Source organism: Phacochoerus africanus, chromosome 1 (genome assembly GCF_016906955.1).
Source record: "Phacochoerus africanus isolate WHEZ1 chromosome 1, ROS_Pafr_v1, whole genome shotgun sequence".
NCBI lineage: Eukaryota > Metazoa > Chordata > Mammalia > Artiodactyla > Suidae > Phacochoerus > Phacochoerus africanus.
The window spans coordinates 154,093,662-154,118,319 of record NC_062544.1 but is presented as its reverse complement, the minus strand read 5'-3'; the positions used below and the strand labels follow the sequence as shown (position 1 = coordinate 154,118,319).

Genomic DNA, 24,658 nt, shown 5'->3' with positions numbered 1-24,658 from the left:
CCTAGCTATTATATTTTATCAAACTATAAAATTTTGAACTTTTAAGTCTTACTAAATTAATGTACCAGAGGTATCAAATCAGTATACCAAAGGAATGAGATTTAGAAAGACTGCATTTTTTTTGAAATTCAATGGCATCTCTAGTACTAGAAAAGTTATTTTACAGATGAATACAATAAATTTTCAAGTAACAGCAAATGACCTACCAAGGCAACATAAATAAGTTTCAAGGCTAGAAAAACTACCCCCGTACTTTTCTGACGTCACTCTAAACATAAGAATTGTAGTAACCTAAAATCTCAAAAGTAACAGATTGAACATATTTGATATTTGGGGCATTATGAAATCAGTTTTTAAAATTTTATTTTACAAGTGGGAAAAGCATTTTTAATTTTTCACTAAATTTTCCCCCTAGAGATAGAATTTAAACAATTACATCTTCGAAGCAAAAAATCACCTAAATAGGAGACTAGCATAGTAACAGCCTACAGATAATAGTTACACATGCATGTTTCTTTATTGGTTTCCAAACCATTAGGAGTTTATTTCAACCAAGGCTCTCTAAGCCTTCATTATTTGTATGCAAAAACTCTGGAGAAAGCCATTGTATCAGTTTATGATTTAGTGGTCATGATCAGGGAAAATGATACTCTTCCCTATGAAGAAATACATGTCAGTGGCTGCAGAGGCAATTTAGGCCTCTTTTATTGTCCACTATCCAGGACGAACCCTTGCCCACATCTAATTACCCAGGGAATCAAGTATAAACTAAGCAAATTATTCAGAAGGTAACCTATATTATGGGTATAATTTAGATGATCTTAGCTTAAATTTATCCTCTGCTCCTATATAAAGCACACTGCTTTTCCTTAGAGCAGAAATATAATACGTACATCCTGAAAATACCTGTCTATCCATCAAGAAATCTTCCTTAATATTTGTGTCTTTTTTGACTATATAATTCACAAGTTTACAAACTTTTCCAATGACTTCATTTCAGCTTGTATTTCATCAGGAAACATTTGAGAGGATTTTTTATTCTATTGGTTTACTATTTGAAATTCACCATTGGCCAAGTTAGTGGTAGTGGGCAGTTTTCTTGTAGAGAACAATGCCAAACACAGTGAGTAGATGCCTGCTGTCTCTAATCATTAGGTCATGCCTCTACTCCTTTCTCTTTATTTCATCACACACTATTCTACTGTCCATTGCCTCAGGCATCAGACTACAAAGGCTTACTGGAAAGAAAAGGAAAATGGCATCAAATTGGTCCCTTCCTTCCGCCCCTCCAAAAGGCCAAAACAGTTCAATGGCTAAGTTTTCAGTAAGATTTACAACTGCCTACAGTAATCCTTTGAAGATTTCTTACTAGAATGAAACATGAGTTTTAGGAGAGTTTCTGATTTAGCTGAGGAGGGGAGGAGCAACAAGCAATAATCAGTATTTTCAAAAAGCTTAACAAATCAGTAAAGATTGTCTCAGTTTTAAAGTGATTTTTTTGTTTGTTTTTGTTTTTGTTTTTGTTGCAAGGGAAAAGGCTTAAATACAGGAAATAAAATATAGGCTGGTCCATTATTTACATGTTCTTCATCTTGGCCATGAGGTCTTCCAAGCTTTCACCAGAATCTTCCACTGTTACTTCAGGTACAGAATCTTCTTGCTATCAATAAATGAGGGAAACATGGTGAAAAAATAACCAGTTAAATTCTTGATGCTTAGGAATATAGTCAGTAAGCTTTCACCATTTTCAACAAGTCTACAAAGTAAACCTCCTTTAGTAAATATGCCTTCTAATTTTTACTTGCAAGCCCTTAATTTCAATGTTGAGATCTCTATGGAAGTGATATTTTTTTTTTCCTTTTTCAGCCACACCCGCAACATATGGAAGTTCCCAGGCCAGGGATCAATTCCAAGCCATATCTGTGACCTGCTTCACAGCTTTGGCCATGCCAGGTCCTTAACCCACTGCACCAGGCTGGGGACTGAACTGGTGATGCCAGATGATCATTAACCCACTGCACCACAGTGGGAAATTCTGAGGTGGTATTTTTAAATGGTATTATGGCTAACACTATCAATATACAAAGTGCTACTGTCTTTTAATCAAAATTTATTTCACTTGATTCACCAATGAGCAAACAAAACTATTTTATGTCTGTGTTTTCTAACAGTTTAAAATGTGCTGTGCATATTTCCATATTAACAATGAATACCTCTCTCATACATCTTAATGCCTATAATGTAAAATATCTAAAATAAATACTGAATTGGCATTATAGAATAGGTTGAAGATGAAATAAGATAAATAGACATTTTCTTTTATATGATAGTTACTTATGGTGATCAGATTTTAGATGTACCTTTTGGGGAACTGTATATGCCACTGTAATTCCTTCAGGTAAGTCAGGAATTGGACCTGAAGAATTTTTCAGTTCCTCTTCTGAAACCTCAGATACCAATTCAATACCTGTAAAGTTAAACTTGATATTAAAACATATTTAAGGAACTTAATGAGCAATAATCATTCAAACTTTGTACAATCTTAATTACAATTAGACTTTCTCCCATAAAAGACTGGTTTACTCTGCCTACCCCATGTTTTACGAAAGAATTCCTACCCCACTCATTGTCTTCATGTATTATCTCTTCCTCTTCTTGAACAGCCTGCTGCTTGGGCAATGCTGCTACCCTTTTCTGTAGAAATCAAACAGTATCAAAGTGTTTTCACTCATTCTCAGTTCTCGGAAGCATCAATCAAGAATTCAGACAGGTTTTTAAACTAAGGAAGACATAAGATAGCCAAAAGACAAATGAAAAGATGCTCAACATCACTAATCATCAGGGAAATGCAAATCAAAACCCCAGTGAGATAACACCTGTCAGAATGACTATCAGAAAGAAAATAACAAGTGTTTGTGAGGATGTGGAGAAAAAGGAACCCTCCTACATACACTGTTGGTGGGATTGTAAAAAGGTGCAGCACCTATGGAAGTTTCTCAAAAGATTAAAAATACAACTCCCATGTGATCCAGCAATTTCACTTCTGGTTTTTTTTTTTGTTTGTTTGTTTGTTTTTTGAAGAAAACAAAAACATTAACTCAGAAGATACATGCACCCCAGTGTTCACTGCAGCACTGTTTACAACAGCCAAAACATGTGTTCATACATAGATGAATGGATAAAGAAGATGTGATATAGATGTTATGTGTATACACACACACACACACAATGGAATACTCAACCATAAAAAAAAAAACTTGCTATTTGTCACAACATGGATGAATTAGAAGGTATTATGCTAAATGAAATAAGTTATACAAAGGCAAATACCATATGATCTCACTTGAATATGGGCTCTAAAACACAAAACAAAATTAAACTCAAACATACAAAGAATAAACAGTGGTTACAAGAGGGGTGTCAGGGGCAAAACAGGTGAAGGGGATTAAGACGTATGAACCTACAGTTATATAATATGTCACAGGAATATAATTTACAGCATAAGTAATATGGTCAATAACATTGTAATAACTTTGTGTGGGGACAGATGGTAACTAGAATTATCATGGTGATCATTTCATAATGTCTGCAAATGTACATAGTATACTTGAAACTAACAGATTATTATATATCAATTGTATTTTAATTTGAAAAATTTAAAAAATTTTTTTTTAATTTTTTATCTTACCAAAAGCAAGAAAGGACTTCGAATAGAATTTTCACCTTTAAAGCACAGTGAATAAGTTAGAACTTCACAAATCCAGAATCCATTTATCTTATATTCCAGATATAAATAGTTATTTCTTTTTTAAGTTATTGTCCTATGCAATAAAATCTATTATGCATTGTGACAGATTGACACATACCTTATATTCTTCCTGCTGCTTCCTGCAATTTCTGTCATCACACTGAGGATTTGGCTTCATAGACATAGTAGGAAAAAAATCCTGCATTGCGTTGTATCCAAGGTAAAAACTAACAGTACCAAAATTTAACAGAAACCTAGAAAAATAAATCAAAGTAGACTTAAAGAAAACCATAAAAGCATTAGAAAAAAGGTAACTGAATTTTTAAATAATTATTTTGAAGAAGGTAATGATTTTTTGTAACAAGCAACTCAGAAAACAAATTTTTCTTTTTTTTTAGGGCCGCACCTGCAGCACATGGAAGTTCCCAGGCTAGGGGCCAAATTGGAGCTGCAGCTGCTGACCTATGCCACAGCCACAGCAACACCAGATCTGAGCCATATCTGTGACCTACACCACAGCTCATGGCAACTCCAGATCCTTAACCCACTGAGCAAGGCCAGGGATCGAACCGGAGTCCTCATGGATACTAGTCAGGTTCATTACCACTGAACCACCATGGGAACTCCCTCAGAAAAATTTTATCTTCTTTACAGGGCCTGGCTTATAGTAGATTTTGTTGAATGAATGCTATCAAGAAAAATTACTCCATTCATCAACCATAGAATGCACTATTATTTTCTGAACCTGTAATAAAGATAAAATGCTTCAAATTAAACTCTGACACATCAACAACTTTTAAGCAGCATATTGCAGAGTTCCCGTCATGGCTCAGTGGTTAATGAATCCAACTAGGAACCATGAGGTTGCGAGTTCGATCCCTGGCCTTGCTCAGTGGGTTAAGGATCCAGCGTTGCCGTGAGCTGTGATGTAGATTGCAAAAAGAAATGGCAAAAAGAGGACAAAAAAAAAAAAAAAGCACTGCTTTTAGAGAAGTTAAAAATGTTGGAGAGGCATATCTTAAAAATCTCTAAGATGGGGTAGTACATCTAATTTTTAAAGGTCTTTATAACTTATGGCAATGTTTACAATCTTAAATTTGTATTAAATCTCAATTAAAATTTTACAAAAGTAATCATCACCCACGTAATCATCACTACCAGATCAAAATACAGCTGTCCCTCAGTTATCTATGGGGGATCAGTTCCAGAACACTCCCTACTCCCTAGTTCCCAGGCTAGGTATCAAATTGGAGCTACAGCTGCCGGCCTACACCACAGCCACAGCCACGAGGGATCCAAGCTTCATCTGTGACTTATGCCACAGCTCACGGATCCTTAACCCACTGAGCGAGGCCAGGTGTAGAACCAGTGTCTTCATGGATCCTGGTCAGGTTTGTTACCACTGAGCCACAGTGGGAACTCTCTTCTATCATGTTCTATCACAAGTGACTGAATATAGTCCCCTGTGCTAAAAAGCAGCACCCTCCCATTTACTTTAAATCATCTCTAGATTATTTATAATACCTGATACAAAGTAAGTGCTGTGGAAGTAGTTGTAAATACAATGTAAATGCTATGTAAGCAGTTGCTGGCATGTGGCAAGTTCAAGTTTTGCTTTTTGGAACCTTCTGGAATTTTTTTAAAACATTTCTGATTCACAGTTGGTTGAATCCACAAATGCAGAATCCAGGGATACGGAGGGTTGGTGGTAGTGCATTTCCGGTATGCCATAAAGCTCCCTTTGCTCCCTCCCAGGCAAATCTAATTCCTTTTAGAAGCTTTTAAAGAAGAAAAGAGGAAAAAGTAGAGTTCCCTTGTGGTGCGGGTTAAGGATCAAATGTCACCACAGCCTGGGTCACTGCTGTGGCACGGGTTCAATCCCTGGCCCAAGAACTTCCAAATGCTGTAGGCACAGCCAAAAAAAGAAAGAGGAAGAAAAAATGTACAAAAGATAAATAACAAAATGCAAAATATTTGCAAATGCATGTTCAAATATGACAAGGAAAGAAAAAACTGAGCAAAGAATATAAGAAAACAATTCACAGGAAAATATAAGTGCCCAACCCTTTTGACAACTGGAAATTACTCATTTTTCACCTATTGAATTGACAAAGACAAAAGTTTGATGACTCTAATATCATATACAGAAATAAATTCAAAATCCTAGAGGAAAACATGTGAGCACACTCTTTGACATAAATCACAGCAATATTTTTTGGATCTGTCTCTTAGAGTAATGGGAATAAAAACAAAAAACAAATAGGACATAATTAAACATAACATTTTTGCATAGAAAAGGAAACCATAAACAAAACAAACTATGGATTGTGCAAACAATGCTACTGACAAGGGATTCATTCCCAAAATATACCAACAGCTCACAGCTTAATATCAAAAAATGACCCAATCAAAAGATGGGCATAAGATCTAAAGAGACATTTCTCCAAAGAATACATACAAATGGCCAACAGGCACATGAAAAGATGCTCAATATTATTATCAGAGAAATGCAAATCAAAGCTACAATAAGGTATCTATCACCTCACACTGGTCAGAATGGCCATCACCAAAAAGTCTATAAATGATAAACGCTGGTAAGGATGTGGAGAAAAGGGAACCCTCCTATACTGTCGGTGGGATTGTAAACTGGTGCAGCCACTATGGAAAACAGTATGCAGCTTCCTTGAAAAACTAAAAGAAGAGTTATCATATGATCTAGCAATCCCACTCCTGGGTAAACATCCAGAGAAAACTGATTTGAAAAAATAAATGCACCTCAATGTTCATAGTAGCACTATTTACAATTGGCAAGACATGCAAGCAACCTAAATCTCCAATGACAGGTGGTTGGATAAAGAAGATGGGGTGTATATATATATATATATACAATGGAATATTACTCAGCCATAAAAAGTGAAATAATGATGCCATTTACAGCAACATGGATGAACCCAGAGATAATTACATATAGTAAAGTAAATCAAGCAGAGAGAGAGACAAATAACATATGGTGTCACTTATATTTGGAATCTAAAAAAATGATACAAATGACTTGTTTACAAAAAAGAAACAGGCTTGCAGACACATAAAACAAACTTAGGTTATCAAAGGGGATAGCAGAGGGGGTGGGGATGAATTTGGAGTTTGGGATTAACAAGTACACACTACAAAAATCAGGTAACCAACAATGACCTATTGTATAGCACCAGGAACTAAATATCTTGTAATAACCTACAATGGGGAAGAATCTGAAAAAGAATATATACCGCTTTGCTGTACACTTGAAACTAAGGTAACAATGTAAATTAACTATACTTCAATTAAAAAAAAATGTTTGATGATACACAGTTGTACCAAAGGTGTTAGCAAACCAGGTACTCCTACACTGTCATGGAAATGTGCAATCCTGAAGGACAAATTTAGTAACATTTATCAAAATAAGTACTGCATAAACTTAGAAGTTCCACTTCTAAAAATTTACACTGTATAAAAATATACTATACAAAGATATAGGCTAGATGTTTTCTGCAGCATTGTTAATAGCCAAAAATAGGTGTAAGTAGCCTAAATCAATAGAGGGCTGGCTAGATATGACACATCCGTAAAATAATGTTTTATAGCCATGATTCCCCCCTGCCTTCTTCATAACATACTATAAAATGTGTTTAGATGGGAGCCTAATGAAATTTGACAGGCTATTTGTCTTGTATGAGAGTTCTTACGTATAATGGTATTTCTTTGCTGGTTGCAGACACTAATGATAATAGAGAGCTTCCCTGTATGACAATGCAATTTGTTTCTATTATATTGGGTGCTTAAGAAAAATAACTAAGCTTATTAATGTTGTAAAGTGAGAAAAAAAATGGCCTGAGTTAAGGTACAATTAAAGCAGTTCTGCTTTTCATAAAGTATGAGTTGGTTCAAAAACTCTATGACATCAATTTTAGCCACAAAGAAACCTTTGTCCTTATTAGCTATAGTTCAGATGATGTGGCTGCTGAGAATCTGTTTGTGTATAGCAGAGATAGTACTCTAGTTAATGTTTAAGCACATTCATATTATTTTTAGAAGTATCAAATCAAGATAGTGGAAGCCAGTGTGTTTATGCCTTAGACTTCACCCTTTGGTCAAATGTGCAGAGATTTAAATCATTTGGTTAATGTTTCATAAATAAATATACCAATACCACTGTGCCATTTAACAAGAGCTATTCCAAATGCAAAGAGTAACAACTCTGTGTGTTAATATATAATATTAAGGAGTTCCCTTTGTGGCACAGTGAAATGAATCTGACTAGGAACCATGAGGTTGTGGGTTCGATCCCTGGCCTTGCTCAGTGGGTTAAGGATCCGGTGTTGCCATGAGCTGTGGTGTAGGTTGCAGACACGGCTCAGATCCAGTGTTGCTGTGGCTGTGGTATATGCCAGCAGCTGCAGCTCTGATTTGACCCCTAGCCCAGGAACAACTTCTATACACTATGGATGCGGCCATAAAAAGAAAAGAAAAAAAAAAAAACTAAATTAGGGAGTTCCCTTCGTGGCTCAGTGGTTAATGAGATTGACTAGAAACCACGAGGCTGCGGGTTTGATCCCTGGCCTTGCTCAGTGGGTTGAGGATCTGGCGTTTCCATGAGCTTGGTGTAGGTCACAGACACAGCTTGGATCCTGCGTTGCTGTGGCTGTGGCGTAGGCTGGCATCTGTGGCTCCAATTGGACCCCTAGCCTGGGAACCTCCATATACTGCAGGTGCGGCCCTAAAAAGACAAAAGACAAAAAACAAAAACAAACAAAAAAACTAAATACTCACCTGGTAATTCCAATATTTGAAATGTTTGTCAAAAGCAAACAAGACTATTTAGAAAAGTTATCCCTCACTTACTTTAATACATTTTGTACCAAGATCCCAGCAACCACTCCCATAGTGGTAGGAAGACTGGCTGCACAAACACCTTCTCGTTTCAGAGTCTTCTCATCAATATTTGCAGCAACTACAAGTGGTGGAGCACACTACAAGAAAAAGAATAAAAGAAAATGTATTTCAAAAGAAAGGGAAAAAAGTATAAGACATTCCAAATAGTATTTTATCACATTCAAAGTCTGGTTTTTCTTTGAATTGTAAACATTTTCAGTGCCCCTAGATTAACGATGAAAAATAATAACCCAAAATGAATCATGCATACCGCAAAACAAGCAGATTCTCCAGGAATTATGAGCTGTATATGCCCTGATACTGCATTTTCACTGACCCCAGACTCCATCCATGTTTGTCCAAGCTCATTACAAGCCTTAACAAAAATAGGTGAAAACACAAAAAAGAACATAAAAAGGCAAGAAGTAATTTATCGTAAATTCTTTTATTGAAAAACTGGAGTTTAACTAAATGAATTACCAAATGTTTTTAAAAATTAATTTTTAGCAAGAATGAAGAAAGTCTTAAATAATGGAATTCCTTAGCAATTGCCACTCTCCTTAAAAAGGAAACTGACAGCATTCAGGTAAGCAGTCAATAAATATCTAATTAAATTGAATCATAGTTTATTGGATTTCTTATTAATGTAAAACCTCATTTTTCTAAAATAACTTCAGCAACAAAAAAATGCAAACTGTCATTTGCAAAATTGAAAACAAAGTAATTCAAAAGAAAAAGAATTCAGTTTCATTTTCGAGAAATCATGTGTGTAGGCAATTTATACATATTTATAATTTACTTAAAAATAAAATAACAAGTTAAAACCAATGCCAATCAAGAATAAGATAGTATTATAAAATATTCATTTATTTTAAAAGTTGTACATCAGAATTATCTCCTGTTTTATAGTTTCCTCTATAGGTGTAAGAGAATTAGGATACTGAAACATATGGCCACACTGGTGAGGCCAGACAGGTCCCATTAGAATAAATTTCAAAAACAGGCTGAGAGAACGTTAAAAATAAATAAAATACATTATCAAAGCTTTAAATACAGAATTATTTTCAAAATGGGGAATATATACTGACAGAACATACAAGGAAACAGATAAATCCATGAGTATAACATATTACACAATGGGAATACTTACTGTATTTATTGTCATTCGAGCTTCAAAATTGTCCACACAACTAAGAACGAGGTCAACAGGTTTTCCTTCTTCTAATCCACCATTACTAGGTAACGAAAATAAATTTTATTTGAAAAAAATCAGGACACAGTATATAATTCCACTAAACTTTATTTGTTCAGTCACACATTTATTCTTTCAGTAAATGTTTGAGTATAATTATAGTATTAAAGACCCACTATATATTGAGTATTCACTATTATGAACATGACATCAATGATATTACAGTACTTCTTATACAAGATGTATGGGTGCAAGAAGTATAAAATGTGTTCACACCAAGTTACCATTTCCCTATCAGCTTTCATAGACTTTTTTCATGTTTCACTACAAATTTAAATGTAACAAAATTAATTGACTACAATTCAATATTTCAGTGGTGTTATCACAGTCTCTACAGAAAACCACTTTCAGACAGAAATATAATCTGGAACACAGAACTTACAATTGAGGTGCGCAAGAGGTTTCTTTAGACTTTTTTATTTTGTTGTTACTATTATTTTTTGGACAATATATACTTTTTACTGAGTTTTAAATATGTACAAATTACACAAAAAATTAACTTTTTAAAATACAAACATATGACAACCTGCCAACTCAGTGAATTAATAATCAGCAGACTTTCTAATAATACTGAAAGTGAGCTGGACATTGTGCAAAATATTCATAAACAAAATTTTACCTTATTCTATCCATGAAGTGTTCAAAGTTTTCTACTGTGGTTATGTTGTAGTTGTGCACTTCAAAAAGAACATCAGGATTAATGTTCCTAAGAGGGAGAAAAGGGATGACAATAAAAACTACTAGTAGAAAAACAGGAAGAAGAACTAAACAAGCTAAAGACCATTTAACACAGATTAGAGAAATGAAATTCAAGTTACTTAAAGAAAATCCAAAGTCCTTACCTTCAGCCTTTGTCCCACTTCAAGGACTAGATTCAAAGTATGTAGGCTGTGAGAAGGATTGCAAAAATATTCCCACAATCTATGTGCTGGGAATTAGTCTTTACACCTGTCAGCTACAGTTCAGCCTAACAAAAGAGTTTCTTTGTTCCTTACGGAGTTCAGTGCAAATATGTTTGGGACCACTAACGAACTTCCTAGAGTAAGGGATGGCAAACTATGGCCCTTGGTCCAAATCTGACCTGCCACCTTTTTTGTACGGTCTGCAAGCTAAGAATGGTTTTTACAATATTAAATGGTTGCAAAAAAAGAAAAAAAAACCTCAATAACAATATTTCATGACATGAAAATTATATAAAATTTAAATTTCAGAATCCACAAAGGAAGTGTTTATTTGGAACACAGGTGTGCTCATTCATTTTTACATTGCCTGCAGCTACAACTACATAGTTGAGCAGTTTTGACAAAGACCATATGGCCCTCCAAGCCTCATATACTTACTATCTAGGCCTATACAGCAAAAGGCTGCCAATCCAGATCCAAGAGGTAAGAGAATTCGTTTTGTATAAGTGAAACAGGCATTTTTATAGAGAAAAATTCAGGTCCATTTATATGTTAGGTCAACTCATACCAAATACACACAGTAAGATTTTACCGATTTCACTGCCTTCAACTGCTATTCCATTTACCTCAAAGTATGTTCTGCTGCTTGAACTTTACTTAGTCCTGCTTGATGAGGTTGGAAGAAAAGTCTGTTCATATTGGCCAGTTCCACCTTGTCATAGTCAAAGAGGAGCAACTAAAATGAAAATAGTGACAAACTATTACATTTAGAATGGATAAACAACAAGGTCCTACCATATAGCACAGGGAACTATATCCAATTTCCTGGGATAGACCATGATGGAAAGAATATAAAAAAAGAAAGTATACATATGTGTAATTGAGTCACTTCGCTGTAGAACAGACACTGGCACATTGTAAATCAAATATACTTTAAAGAAAACGGTTATCGCAATGAAAAACATACCCAAAAAACCTAACTAAAATAAACTAGTCAGCTTTACATTTGATAGGTTTAACTGTTTGACAGTAATAATATTAACTAACTCTGAAATACCAGGTGCCCTATATTTAACTCATTTAATGTCTTATGATGTAAGGATATAGGTACTACTACCCTCACTTTAGAAATAACTAGGGAGTTCCCATTGTGGCTCAGCAGAAAGGAACCCAACTAATATCCATGAGGAGAGGGTTCAATCCCTGGCCCCGCTCAGTGGGTTAAGGATACAGTGTTGCCCTGAGCTGTGATGTAGATTGACCCCTAGCCTGGAAACTTCCATATGCCAGATGTGCAGCCCTAAAAAAAAAAAAAGAAAAAAAGAAAACTAGAGCACTTGCCACTGAGGTACTGAAAATGGGATTCTAATTCAGGCATCCTCTGTCCAGCGTCTGAACACTAATCAAATGCTGTACTGCTCCTCTAATTTATTAGTTCAGAAATTATTATTCATTCCATTTCATTGCAACTTTTACAAGCTGTGCCAAAATCCTACATAATTCCAATTTCTGCCCAAAAGCCAAGAACACATTAGGTAAATGAAATGTTTAAATAAGATAAAAACAACTGCTGTAATTTAAACCATAGTAAACATGATTTTTGTTGTGACTATGGCACCTATGCCATGGCTAAAACATTATTCTAAACAGAATTATTAACCAATCTGTTAATTTTTGTTTCCTGCTATATATTTAGGCATGTCAGCATTTGTCAAACACATTCACAATGGACTTCAGACTATACTATAAAGCAACAATCATCAAAACCATACGGTACTGGCACAAAGACAGAAATAGAGATCAGTGAGACAGGATAGAAAGCCCAGAATTAAACCCATGCACCTACAGCCAACTCATCTATGACAAAGGAGGCAAGAATATACAATGGAGAAAGGACAGCTTGTTCCCTAAGTGGTGCTGGGAAAACTGGACAGCCACATGGAAAAGAATGAAATTAGAACACTCCCTAATACCATACACAAAAATAAACTCCAAATGGATTAAAGACCTAGATATAAGACCAGACACTATAAAACTCTGAGAGGAAAACATAGGCCAAACCCTCTCTGACATAAATGACGGCAACATCTTCTCAGATCCACCTCTTAGAGTAATGACAGTAAAAACAAAAATAAACAAATGGGACCTAATCAAACTTAAAAGTTTCTGCACAGCAAAGGAAACCCTAAGCAACACAAAAAGACAACCCACAGAATGGGAGAAAATCTTTGCAAGTGAATCAACTGACAAGGGATTAATCTCCAAAATTTACAAACACCTTCTGCAGCTCCATACCAAAAAAACAAAGAACCCCATCAAAAAATGGGCAGAAGATCTAAACAGACAGTTCTCCAAAGAAGACATACAGATGGCCAAAAAACACATGAAAAGATGTTCAACATCACTCATTAGTAGAGAAATGCAAATCAAAACCACTATGAGGTACCACCACCTCACACCAGCCAGAATGGCCATCATCAAAAAGTCTACAAACAATAAGTGCTGGAGAGGGTGTGGAGAAAAAGGAACCCTATTACACTGTTGGTGGAATGTAAATTGGTGCAACCACTGTGGAAAACAGTATGGAGATGCCTCAGAAAACTAAACATAGAACTACCATTTGATCCAGCAATCCCACTCCTGGGCATCTATCCAGAGAAAACCATGACCCGCAAAGACACATGTACTCCAATGTTCATTGCAGCACTATTTGCAACAGCCAAGACATGGAAACAACCTAAATGTCCATCAACAGAGGAGTGAATCAAGAAGATGTGGTACTTATACACAATGGAATACTACTCAGCCATAAAAAAGAATGACATAATGCCATTTGCAGCAACATGGATGGAACTAGAGAATCTCATCCTGAGTGAAATGAGCCAGAAAGACAAAGACAAATACCATATGATATCACTTATAACTGGAATCTAATATCCAGCACAAATGAACATCTCCTCAGAAAAAAAATCCTGGACTTGGAGAAGAGACTTGTGGCTGCCTGATGGGAGGGGGAGGGAGTGGGAGGGATCAGGAGCTTGGGTTTATCAGACACAACTTAGAATAGATTTATTTACAAGGAGATCCTGCTGAGTAGCATTGAGAACTTTGTCTAGATATTCATGTTGCAACAGAACAAAGGGTGGGGAAAAAAAAAGTAATTGTAATGTATACGTGTAAGGATGACTTGATCCCCTTGCTGTACAGTGGGAAAATAAAAAATAAAAAAAAATTAAAAAAACACATTCACACAATTTTGAAATGGCCAGAAGGGAAGTTCCCGATGTGGCTCAGTGGCTTAAGAATCTGACTGGTATCCATGAGATGCGGGTTTGACCCCTGGCCTCGCTCAGTGGATTAAGGATCCAGCATTGCCTTGAGCTGTAGTTGTAGGTCACAGATGCAGCTCAGATCTGTCATTGCTGTGGCTGTGGCATAGGCCAGCAGCTGTAGCTCTGATTCAACCCCTAATCTGGGAACTTCCATATGCCAAGAGCACCACCCTAAAAAGCAAAATGAAATAAAATGGCCAGAAGATTTTTTTTTTTTCATCTTTTTAGGGGCACACCCATGCATATGGAAGTTCCCAAGCTAGGCGTCAAACCATAGCTGCAGTTGCTGGCCTATGCTACAGCCACAACCACGCCAGATCAGAGCAGCCATCTGTGACCTAAACCACAGCTCACAGCAATGCTGGATCCTTAACCTACTGAGCAAGGCCAGGGATCAAACCTGCATCTTCATGGAAGCCAGTCAGATTCACTTCCCCTGAGCCACAACGGGAACTCCAAATATTCATTTTTTATCAGTAAGAACAGGTTGAACCCAAGCATATCCAAGGTCCTTCCTTATCTACAATTCTGTGACTTTGTAATACAATTCTCAGCCTCCTAAATCTAACAATAAAAACAAAAATGGGATTTTTTTCCTAATGCAAAAACTAAAAAAGTTAACCCAGCCCATAAAAACAAAACCTAGGTAATCCTTAATATCTTGCCAGGAAATATATCATTTATAAGCTCTATGATAACTTTCTAACCCTATTTAAAAGTCTCCAAAATAGTTTATTTAGGCTCATTCAACAATACTAAGTTTGAGTTTGGGCCTCATAGCTGGTATATAAGTTATAGGAAATCCTAAATTTGTGGACAGGAGGTGTGAGTTGTAGCTCTGTCACTAATTAGCTCTGATAATGGGTAAGCCACTTTCACTATTTAGGCCTGAATCCTCATCTGTAAAATAAGGCAGGTGATCTAGATCTGATGATCCAGGATGCCCTGGGAAATTCCAGAAACTTTCAGGGATCAGAAATGAGCGCCGGATCTCCAATCCTCCACTTCCCTACTTAAGCTCATGAAATAGCTTCTTGTCCCTGTTTTACATATTGAAGAAAAAGTTCTGACCTATGTTAGATCCTTAGCTTACAAACTTGACTGCACACTGGAATCACAGGAGGAGTTTTAAAAAATACTAGATGTGTGAGTCCCAGTCCCAGGGGTTCTGATCAACCTATATGGGATGCAGTCTGGACATCGGAATTTTTTTAAACGTCTCACGTGATTCTAATTACAGCAATATTTACTAGCTGCTCTAGATCCTTGTTACTCAAAATGTGGCCTGAATAGCAGCATTACCTAAGGCTTGTAGAAATACAGGAGCACTTCCCCAACTTTAATATGTCTATGAATCAACTGGCTTTCTTGTAAAGATACAGATTCTGATTCAACATGTCTTGGGTAGGGCTCAAGTCTCTTCATTTCTATTAAGCTCCCAGGTGATGCTGGGACCAGATTGAGTAGGAAAGAGCCAGAAGTTTTTAAAGCACAGTCTCTGGAAAAACATCAGAATCACCTGGGAACTTGTTAGAAATCTAAATTCTCAGGTTCACTTGAAAGCTATAAAATCAAAACCACAGGGGTAGTCCAGCAATCTGTTTCAATAAGCCTTCCAAGTGATTCTGATGCACACTCAACCCTGCACATCTCCGTGATCTCTACCATCCTTGGTCAATCGACTTATGTCAGCTATAAGCAATTGTAGGCTGTCTTTTAACAATTTCTTGAAAGTCTTTAAAAATGTATAATATAACATTTTAGTATTTTGATGTTGTCTTTTTTATATTGATAAATGAATACCAACTTTGAAACCACTTTCTTTTAAGAATTTGGGGCACCAGTGGACCAACATACTAAAAAACAGTGATAACGTAAGCATTTTTCCACAAAGTTTATCAAAATGATATACTATTGCAGAAAATGTACATATTCAACTACTATCTAACATCACGGACTTTGGCTTCATAAATCTAAGACTGGTAGACTGACTTCTGGTATAAGGTTAACTTCTCCATTCTACCCATAATCTAAGTCAATTCTAGAAAAAAGTAAAAAAAAAATACCCATTAAAAAAAATCTGGAGTATTCACTAGGTCAATTTCAACAGTTAGAAAGGCACATGCTTTCTAGTTTGTCTTGTGTAAAACATGCACTAAAAAAATTTTTGGATGTTTCAGTGTCTCACTACGCTATCAATTTTTGTTTGTTTGTTTGTTTTTTAGGGCTGCACCCATGGCATACTGAGGTTCCAGGCAAGGAACTGGAGCTACAGCAGCCGACCTACACCACAGCAACTTAGGATACGAGTCACATCTGCAACCTACACCACAGCTCACGGCAACACCAGATCCTTAATCCACTGAGCGATGCCAGGGATTGAACCTGCAAGCTTATGGTTCCTAGTCAGATTTGTTTCCCATGCGCCACAATGGGAACTCCATCACTATCAACTTAAAAGCCTTCTGTCCTAAGCTTCTATATCGAAAACACTTAGGTCCAAATTGTTTATACATTATCTTAAAGTTTCTGAACATAATTAGGCAGACCTTGTTTAATTAACAATAATATTAGCTTCCACTTGGGCAGGTTTATGTCTTAACCTCACTCCCGTGGGGTAGAAAGAACAATCTGAATAAAGACACTGCAAATCAATAGTAATGAGAAAAAAATATTATTTGTACCTGATTTACATGAGAAGTAAGTGGGTTCCCTAGATGGACAAAGAGAAATGTTTTTACCTTACCAATGCCACATCTGGTCAGCATTTCAGCAGTCACACTGCCAACTCCACCAACACCTACTATTGCTACAGCAAAGGTACGGATTTTCTGTGAAATGAAAAATATATATATATATGTGTTGGTTAATAATACCTCATTGGAAATGTCATTAAAAGCTATTTTCATTTGCTGAAATCATCCTCAAGAACTTAGAGGGGTTCATCATACCTCATAGTCGCTTACAATTCCCATTCGTTTCAATGCCATCAGGCGGCTTAAAACAAAGAAAAAAAAATGTTTTAAAGCTTACAATCTTTTAATTAATAGGAATACAGGTAAACACATATCATCACAGAAAAATAAACTGTGAGATAAGAAACAGAGATAGAGCAAAAGTCTTTCAGCTAATTTTTACCAAGTGAAACTAAATCACCTCAGCAGCTTTAAAAACAATGATGCCTGAATAACCTCCAAAATGCAGCCTGTGCCACAAGATTTTTTTTGAAGCTCCTCACAGGTTCTAATGTGAAGATTGAGACCTGTTGACTTAAATGTTTCCAGAGGAGATTGGTCAAAGTGAAATTTCGACTTTTTTTTTTGTCTTTTTGCCTTTTCTAGGGCCGCACCTGCGGCATATGGAGGTTCCCAGGCTAGGGGTCCAATTGGAGCTGTAGCCGCCGGCCTGTGCCACAGCCACAGCAGCGCAGGATCTGAGCCACGTCTGCGACCCACACCACAGCTCACGGCAATGCTGGATCCTTAACCAACTGAGCAAGGCCAGGGATCAAACCTCATGGTTCCTAGTCGGATTTATTAACCACTACACCACGACGGGAACTCCTAATTTTGACATTTTTCCATGCTTTATTAGTATATGTTAACATTTAATGTTTAACATCAGAATAATCTCATGGCTGGAATTCTATTCATTTGTTGCCTCTGCCCATAATGGATAATGCCTACTTTTAGGAAGCACCTCTTATACCAGGGACTCTAAGAGGTACTTTACCTAGTTGCCACTAGTCTGTTAGTTTCTTCAATGTTTTAGAGTTTTTATATACATTATACATGTGTACATATAGTTCCCATTTGTTTACACTAAAAGACAAAACAAAAAAAACTTTTTTTTGTTGTTTTGTCTTTTTAGGGCCACACCCACAGCATATGTAAGTGCCCAGGCTAGGGGTCGGATCGGAGCTATAGCCACCCGGCCTACATCACAGCCACAGCAACTCGGGATCCGAGCCACATCTGCGACATACACCACAGCTCAAGGCAATGCCTGATCCCTAACCCAATGAGCAAGGCCAGGGATCAATTCCTTGTCCTCATGGATATTAGTCGGGTTCGTTTAGCACTGATCCATCATGGGAACTCCAAAGACCTTAACTTAAAGAATATGCAGACACATCCCCATGTGCAGACTTACTATACACACAGCTCCCATCTGGATTCTCCCTTCATCAGTATGTTACAAATTTGCTTTATTGGGAGTTCCCGACATGGCGCAGTGGTTAACGAATCCGACTAGGAACCATGAGGTTGCGGGTTTGATCCCTGCCCTTGCTCAGTGGGTTGACGATCTGGCGTTGCCTTGAGATGTGGTGTAGGTTGCAGACGCGGCTTGGATCCCGCGTTGCTGTGGCTCTGGCGTAGGCTAGTGGCTACAGCTCCGATTGGACCCCTAGCCTGGGAACCTCCATATGCCGCGGGAGCGGCCCAAGAAATGGCAAAAAGACAAAAAAAAAAAAATTTGCTTTATTTCTTCATCCTGCATCAATCCCTTGCTTCCTGTACCCTACAGCTCAGTGGTTCTAAAGTGTGGTCTATGGGTCAGTAACAATACCACCTGGGAATTTTCTAGAAATACCATTTCTTGAGTCCCCATCCTATAATCACCAAATGAATCAAACTTTGGATGTGGGGCCTAACAATCTGGGTTTTAATAAGCTCCCCAAATAATTCTGAGCACACTAAAGTTTGAAAGCCTCTGCTGTAGATTATTTAACTTATTCTCGTTAGTTGGAAGAACATCCTCCAACAGCTTTGTAAAGGGTACCAGGAAGGTAAATTTTGAGAACCTGTGTGTCTGAAAATGTTTATCAAAATTCTTAAAAATGTTTTATCAAAATTCAATTCTTAAAAGTGTATTTTAAAAATGACAACTTGGTCACTGAAAGCTGAAATCACTGAAAGCTGTAACTACACACACGTGCACACACACAAATATATACACATAAACACACACGTTTAGTTGATAGTTTAACTTGGTATAAAATTTTATGCTAGAAGTTTCCTTCAAAATTTCTAAGGTGTCTTCTAGCTTCTCAAATTTCATGATGTGCCTCAAGAATCAATCTATCATCACCAATTATGCTGAGTACTTGGTGGACCCTTTCAAATTGGAAACATGTTTTTTATTGTTTTAATAATTTGACTCTATTGAACTCCCTATAATCCTTATGTTTTTGTTCTGAATACATTATGGGCATTCAAGAAACAAAGAAATATTAAGGAGTCAGGCATACTGCTATATGATTTATCATCTGGGAATGCATAACGGCTTTTGTATCTTTTTTCTGGGAAAGTGCTGAAAACTATGTAAAGCATTATACCAAATGAAGCACTATTATTTTTTATTAGGAAATGTTTTTTCAGTTCTGGGAAATTTCCTTAAAGAATGTGATGACTTCCTTGTTTGTTTAGCTTGTTTTTTCCTGGACTTCTGAAACTCCTACTGTTTGGAAATTGGACCGCTTGGACTAGTCCTCTATCCTTAATTTCTTTTTTCCATGTTCCACATTTTAGTTTTCTGCTGTTTTCTGGATTTCTTTCAACTTCAACTCTTCTACTGATATTTTCATTTTAGTTATTTTCCCTCTCTGAATATACTAATGATAAGGTTGAGGTTGTCTTCCCCATATATAGTTTATTCAAGTAACTATTTTCATTTTCTTTCATATTAGGAGCTTTGCTCATCCTTTGTTTTGCTCATATTTAAGAGCTAATAAAGGCAAAGATGTGGACATTGCTTGTTTGGTTTGGGGCTTCACTGTAGGGTGATCTGGCAAAGTTGTTTAGTTGAGAAATCCACAACGTTTGTGTCTTTCAGTCTTTCTTTTTGGGCCTCTCAGAGTCCCTGGAGAAGAATCTTTCAATTTGCAGCCTGAAGGGTCTTTATGTCCATCAGTTTTAGAGTGTTAAATGGAAAAGCAGGAGTTCCCACTGTGGAATAACAGGATCTGCAGGTCTTGAGAGCACTGGGACGCAGGTTCGATCCATCGCCTGGCATAGTGGGTCAAGGATCCCACACTGCTACAGCTCTGCCACAGGTAACAACTGCAGCTCACATCTGATCCCTGGCCCAGGGAACTCCATATATCGTCAGGCGGTTAAAAACAAAAAAGAAAAAAAAAATGGAAAAGCAAGGCTGTGAGTCCTAGCATTCATTATGAAACATTTGATTAATCCCCCTTCTTCAGGTACAAAGACTTGCTTCAATTATTAATAGCAATCCTCTATTTTATTTTATTAACAGAAATCCTCTCCAATGAATAAATCTCTAGTCCTCTCTTAATAGAGAAGAGGCATTTGTCCAGCTACTCAAAGAGAAGTGAACCTGGGCTGTTTCTTCAACAGACTTTCAGCCATATCTTTTTTAGTCCTATCTTAGGCCCTTCTAGAAAGACATGCCTATTCTTGAGCCTTTGGGTTGCAGGCTTTAGAGCCAACCTCTCTGGAACCTTTAAATCGGTTTTCAGTCATCCATCCCTTTCCTGGTTTCTAAAACTATCTTAGGAGTTTCTGCTGTGGCACAGTTGGTTAAGGATCTGGCATTGCCATAGCTGTGGCAAAGGTCTCAGTTACCACTCAGATTCAATCCCTGTCCCAAGAATTTTCATATGCTGTGGGTGCGGCCGAAAAATAAAAATAAATAAATAAAACTGTTTTCAGGAGTTCCCGTTGAGGCTCAGGGGAAACAAATCTGACTAGGAAGCATGAGGTTGTGGATTCGATCCCTTGCTTCACTCAATGGGTTAAGGATCCGGTGTTGCCATGTGCTGTGGTATAGGTCGCCGATGCAGCTCAGATCTGTTGTTGCTGTCGCTCTGGCATAGGCTGGCAGCTATAGCTCCAATTAGACCCCTGGCCTGGGACCTTCCATACTCTGCGGGTGCAGCCCTAAAAAGCAAAGCAAAGCAAAACAAAACTGTTTTCTATAATCTTTTAAATACAGAGACCTACCTACACCCCAATTAATAGAAACCCTCTATTTTTTCAACAGGGGTTTATTCCTTTTTTAAAAATTACTATTATTTTATTGGGATTGGGCAGACAGTGATAATATATGCCTACAATCAATCTGCCATCTTTATCGTGATGCTCTCTTTAATCTGTATAATGACGTTGAGAAGAATGTACTGCAATATCCTTTTACAAATGGGGGGAAAGATTCAGGTTAATTAACTCACCCAAGATCAGCTAAATAGCAACAAATATTCAAAGCTGGGTTTTTGACCCGATATTTAAAACCAGGTTTTCTAATTTTATTTATTTTTTTGGCCATGCCTGCAACATACAGAAATTCCCAGGCCAGGGATCAGCACCAAATCCTTAATCACTAGGCCACTAGGGAACTACAGGTTTTCTAATTTTAAAACCTCTACCCACTTCTTCAATTTTGTCCATGTGTTTCAAGTTATATTGCATGCCATACAATTTTATAGTTACTTGTGATTATTCCATAATCACTGACTCTTCCAAATTAAAGCAAAAGGTCTTTGGGGGTCTGGGTCTATTACATTTCTGTTGTATCATTTAATGTAATTAAAATGATGTAGAACACCTACAAATCCATCTCCTATAGTTTTCTGATAACCATGTACTTTTTCGATCATAACTCTTACCACTCATATTGCAATCTCATGTTTACCTTTCTATTTCATACTCATCTGGTAACCTCTGGAGGGAGATGACTGAGTCTACTTTGTATTCCCAGTGTCTATGCATCAGTAATACTCAATAAATGATAATATAATCCAGGAGGGCTGGAGATAAAAAGGTGCTCATTAAACACTTGCCAAATAGGCGTTCTCGTCGTGGTACAGCAGAAACGAATCTGACTAGGAACCATGAGGTTGCAGGTTCGATCCCTGTCCTCACTAAGTGGGTTGAGATCTGGCATTGCTGTCAGCTACAGTGTAGGTTGCAGATGCAGCTCGGATCTGGCTTTGCTGTGGCTGTGGTGTAGACCGGCTGCTATAGCACTGATTCAACCCCTAGCCTGGGAACCTCCATATGCCACGGGTGTGGCCCTAAAAAAAGACAAAAAAATTAAAAATAAAAATAAATTATTTGCTGAATAAACAATTCAAAAAATCAAGGCTGACTTTTATTAAATTTTTATGTACTAGTGCAGAGCTTTGGGTGACAACTGTCATATCTTAGGTAGCAGTTTTAATAAATGATGCAAACAAGATAGAAATACTAAATGTTTAGATTTGAGTTCTGAAAGTTTGGTTTGTGATTATTACAATGTCAAGGAATTGTCTCATACTAAAAAGATGTCCGAAAGATGATGCTAAAGGTATGATCCACATTCCCTTGCTTTTCTTGGAGGCAGTATTTCAAAATTTTCATTTGTAAAATTAAAAAATGTTTAAGGAGAGTTCCCTTGTGGCCTAAAGGAATAAGGATCCAGTGTTGTGGCTCATGTTCAATCCCTGGCCCAGGAACTTCCATGTGCTGTGGGTGCGGCCATAAAATGAAAAAGAACAATATTTAAGGATGCCAAGTCAAATAGCTTCCACTCATTCTGATTAAAGATGTCAGTTCCTGCTTATTCAATCCCTAAAAATTTTGGATGGTTAACCTTTCACATGGGTGAAGTAAAATACATGCATCCTATCTATTATATCTCAAAACTGAAGTAAGATTAATGAGAGAAGAGCAAGAATCTGGCATGAGTTCATTTAATTTTGGTTAAAATGAACCCTTTTGTAATTATGGAACAATTATAATTTTGGTCAGGTTTTTCCATTACAAATAATAATGTAATTAACATCTTTGTGCCTAAATAGTGGTGTATATTTTAGGCTGTTAAAAAAAAAAAAAATACATGCGCCCTAAGACTTCAACTGAGGATTTATGTGATAAATAAAACTTTTTGTTAAAACCCAAACCCTCCTGCTCTTTGAAGGGGAAGAGCAACAATAATTTTTCCTGTTTCACCTACTTACTTTAAAACTATTCAGTTTTTAGTCACACTACTTAATGGCTTATTTATTTTTACAGGGTCACAGTTCCACATGGACTTTGGAGTAAAACAAACGATGCCAGTCCAGGCCTTTTTAGCTATACTGTTAGCACTATGGTCTAAGGCAGGTCATAGCAGCTAAGCCTCAACTTTCTCCCCTATAAAATGAGGATCAAATATAGTAGCCACCATCTAGGGTTGTGATAAGGAGGAAAAGGTGACAATGTATGCAAAGTGTTAAGCAGGTAGTGAAAGCTCAGTAACTGTTAGCATATTCACTAGCAATAAGGTCTTGTACAGGGCTTAGTATGTACAAACACTATTCTAGAACTTTACATATACTTACATTTTCAATCTTCACAGCTGGACAGATATACTAAAAGTGAGAAACTGAAGCAAATAGGTTCAGAACTCTCTTCAGGTTACTCAGGTGCTAAGATTTGAATTCAATCAGTTTGGCTCTAGAGTCCTTACCCTCAACCACTAAGCTACATTCAGCCTGCTGAATTCACAAACCTTAGGAAACAAAGAAAGGAGAGAAGCGGACAACACAGGTGAAGGCCAACGGTTTTAGAGTTAATCCAGCCCTCTCCTACACCCCTAATTTAAGAAACACTGAGGGGGCTCGATGAAGCTCGAAGCGTATGCTCATTGGGTTTTACATTTGGTGTCACCTTCTAAAAGTTATTACTATCAATTTTAGGCAGAGCAAGTAAGACTAATAGAGGCAGGGGCAGAAGGAAAGCTGATACGTGTCCTCAGCAGACACAGGAGAAGCACCATATGGCTGATTCAGCTGGGTAGTTTTAAAAGAGAAAAAAACATTTTTTTCACCAGTACAGAGACCTGGCTTCGCCCGCTTGAGGACAGGGCCTCAGAACAAGAAAAGAGAGGTGGTACGAGGATGTGGGAGCTGGAGAGCAGCGGCGGGCACCTCACTCCTGACCACCTGGAGACCGTGACCTCGCCCACACCCCCTCCGCCCCGCCACTTAGGTCACCTGTAGGGGTTGGAGTCCACCACCTCCGGGCTCATCTTCTCGATGCGGGTCCGACCGCCTTTTCCGTCGCGGTTCCCCGGGACCTGGCGACTTCTCTCCTGGGCCAGTTCCCGTTCCAGTTCCTGGATCCGCTGCTGCAGCCGCTCCACAGACTCGGCCATGGCTGGGACCCCGGCCGCCAGCCCTCCCAGCCCCGGCCGTCGCCGTCACCGCCGCCCCACACTGTTGGCTGCTGGGCGGGCAAGAGGTATGTGCGGAGGTACCTTGCGGCGGCCTTGCTAGCCCACAACCCCGGAAAAGGGCTCCCAGCACCTCTCTAACTTACACGTCTCCACCGGTCCCGCTGGCCTCGCACGGGGTCCGCTTCCTGTGTGTTGCAGTCATCGTTCCCCCTCAAAAAACAACAATAAAAATAAATTAAAACGCCGCCACTTTCAGCTTCCTTCTTCGTCCGGGCCTAAAAGACCGACCTGCAGCAGGGCCTGGGTCATAAACATCCAGAGCCAGTATCCTGCGGCGTTGCGTTTCCAACCGGGC

General features: G+C 37.7%; 2 protein-coding genes across 4 annotated transcripts in view; one reads left to right on the top strand and one right to left on the bottom strand.

Moving 5' to 3' along the window:
* Nucleotides 1-12,638, top strand: part of NPHP3 (nephrocystin 3) — a 56,682-nt gene extending 44,044 nt beyond the window's left edge. For both annotated transcript variants that reach the window (XM_047782734.1, XM_047782757.1), the window contains one exon: nt 12,507-12,638. In XM_047782734.1, coding sequence (XP_047638690.1) covers nt 12,507-12,627 — 121 coding nt within the window. In that variant the 3' untranslated portion in view covers nt 12,628-12,638. The remainder of the gene's footprint in view (nt 1-12,506) is intronic.
* Nucleotides 330-24,658, bottom strand: UBA5 (ubiquitin like modifier activating enzyme 5). 2 transcript variants are annotated; one of them, XM_047782782.1, is made up of 13 exons: nt 24,592-24,658; nt 24,447-24,513; nt 24,122-24,353; nt 16,884-16,973; nt 11,437-11,546; nt 10,528-10,614; nt 9,807-9,891; nt 8,928-9,032; nt 8,627-8,754; nt 3,867-4,002; nt 2,619-2,694; nt 2,361-2,467; nt 330-1,660 (listed from the first exon to the last, which is right to left on the bottom strand). In XM_047782782.1, exons 2-13 carry the CDS (start codon nt 24,503-24,505, stop codon nt 1,577-1,579), a joined length of 1,299 nt encoding a protein of 432 aa, XP_047638738.1. In that variant the 5' UTR covers nt 24,506-24,513; nt 24,592-24,658; the 3' UTR covers nt 330-1,576. The 2 variants fall into 2 exon arrangements, with proteins under 2 accessions (XP_047638738.1, XP_047638745.1); XM_047782789.1 differs by lacking the exon at nt 24,592-24,658 and adding an exon at nt 17,094-17,139 and having other exon boundaries at nt 24,122-24,588.

Bases quoted from the DNA above. Each gene is read 5' to 3' on its own strand.
- UBA5 (XM_047782782.1), bottom strand. From the start codon at position 24,505: ATGACTGCAACACACAGGAAGCGGACCCCGTGCGAGGCCAGCGGGACC. The intron at 16,974-24,121 runs GTGACCTAAGTG...TTCATTTCACAG, and splicing joins GTGGACTCCAACCCCTACAG to AAAATCCGTACCTTTGCTGT. The intron at 2,695-3,866 runs GTATGTGTCAAT...TGATTTCTACAG, and splicing joins AGCAGCAGGAAGAATATAAG to AAAAGGGTAGCAGCATTGCC.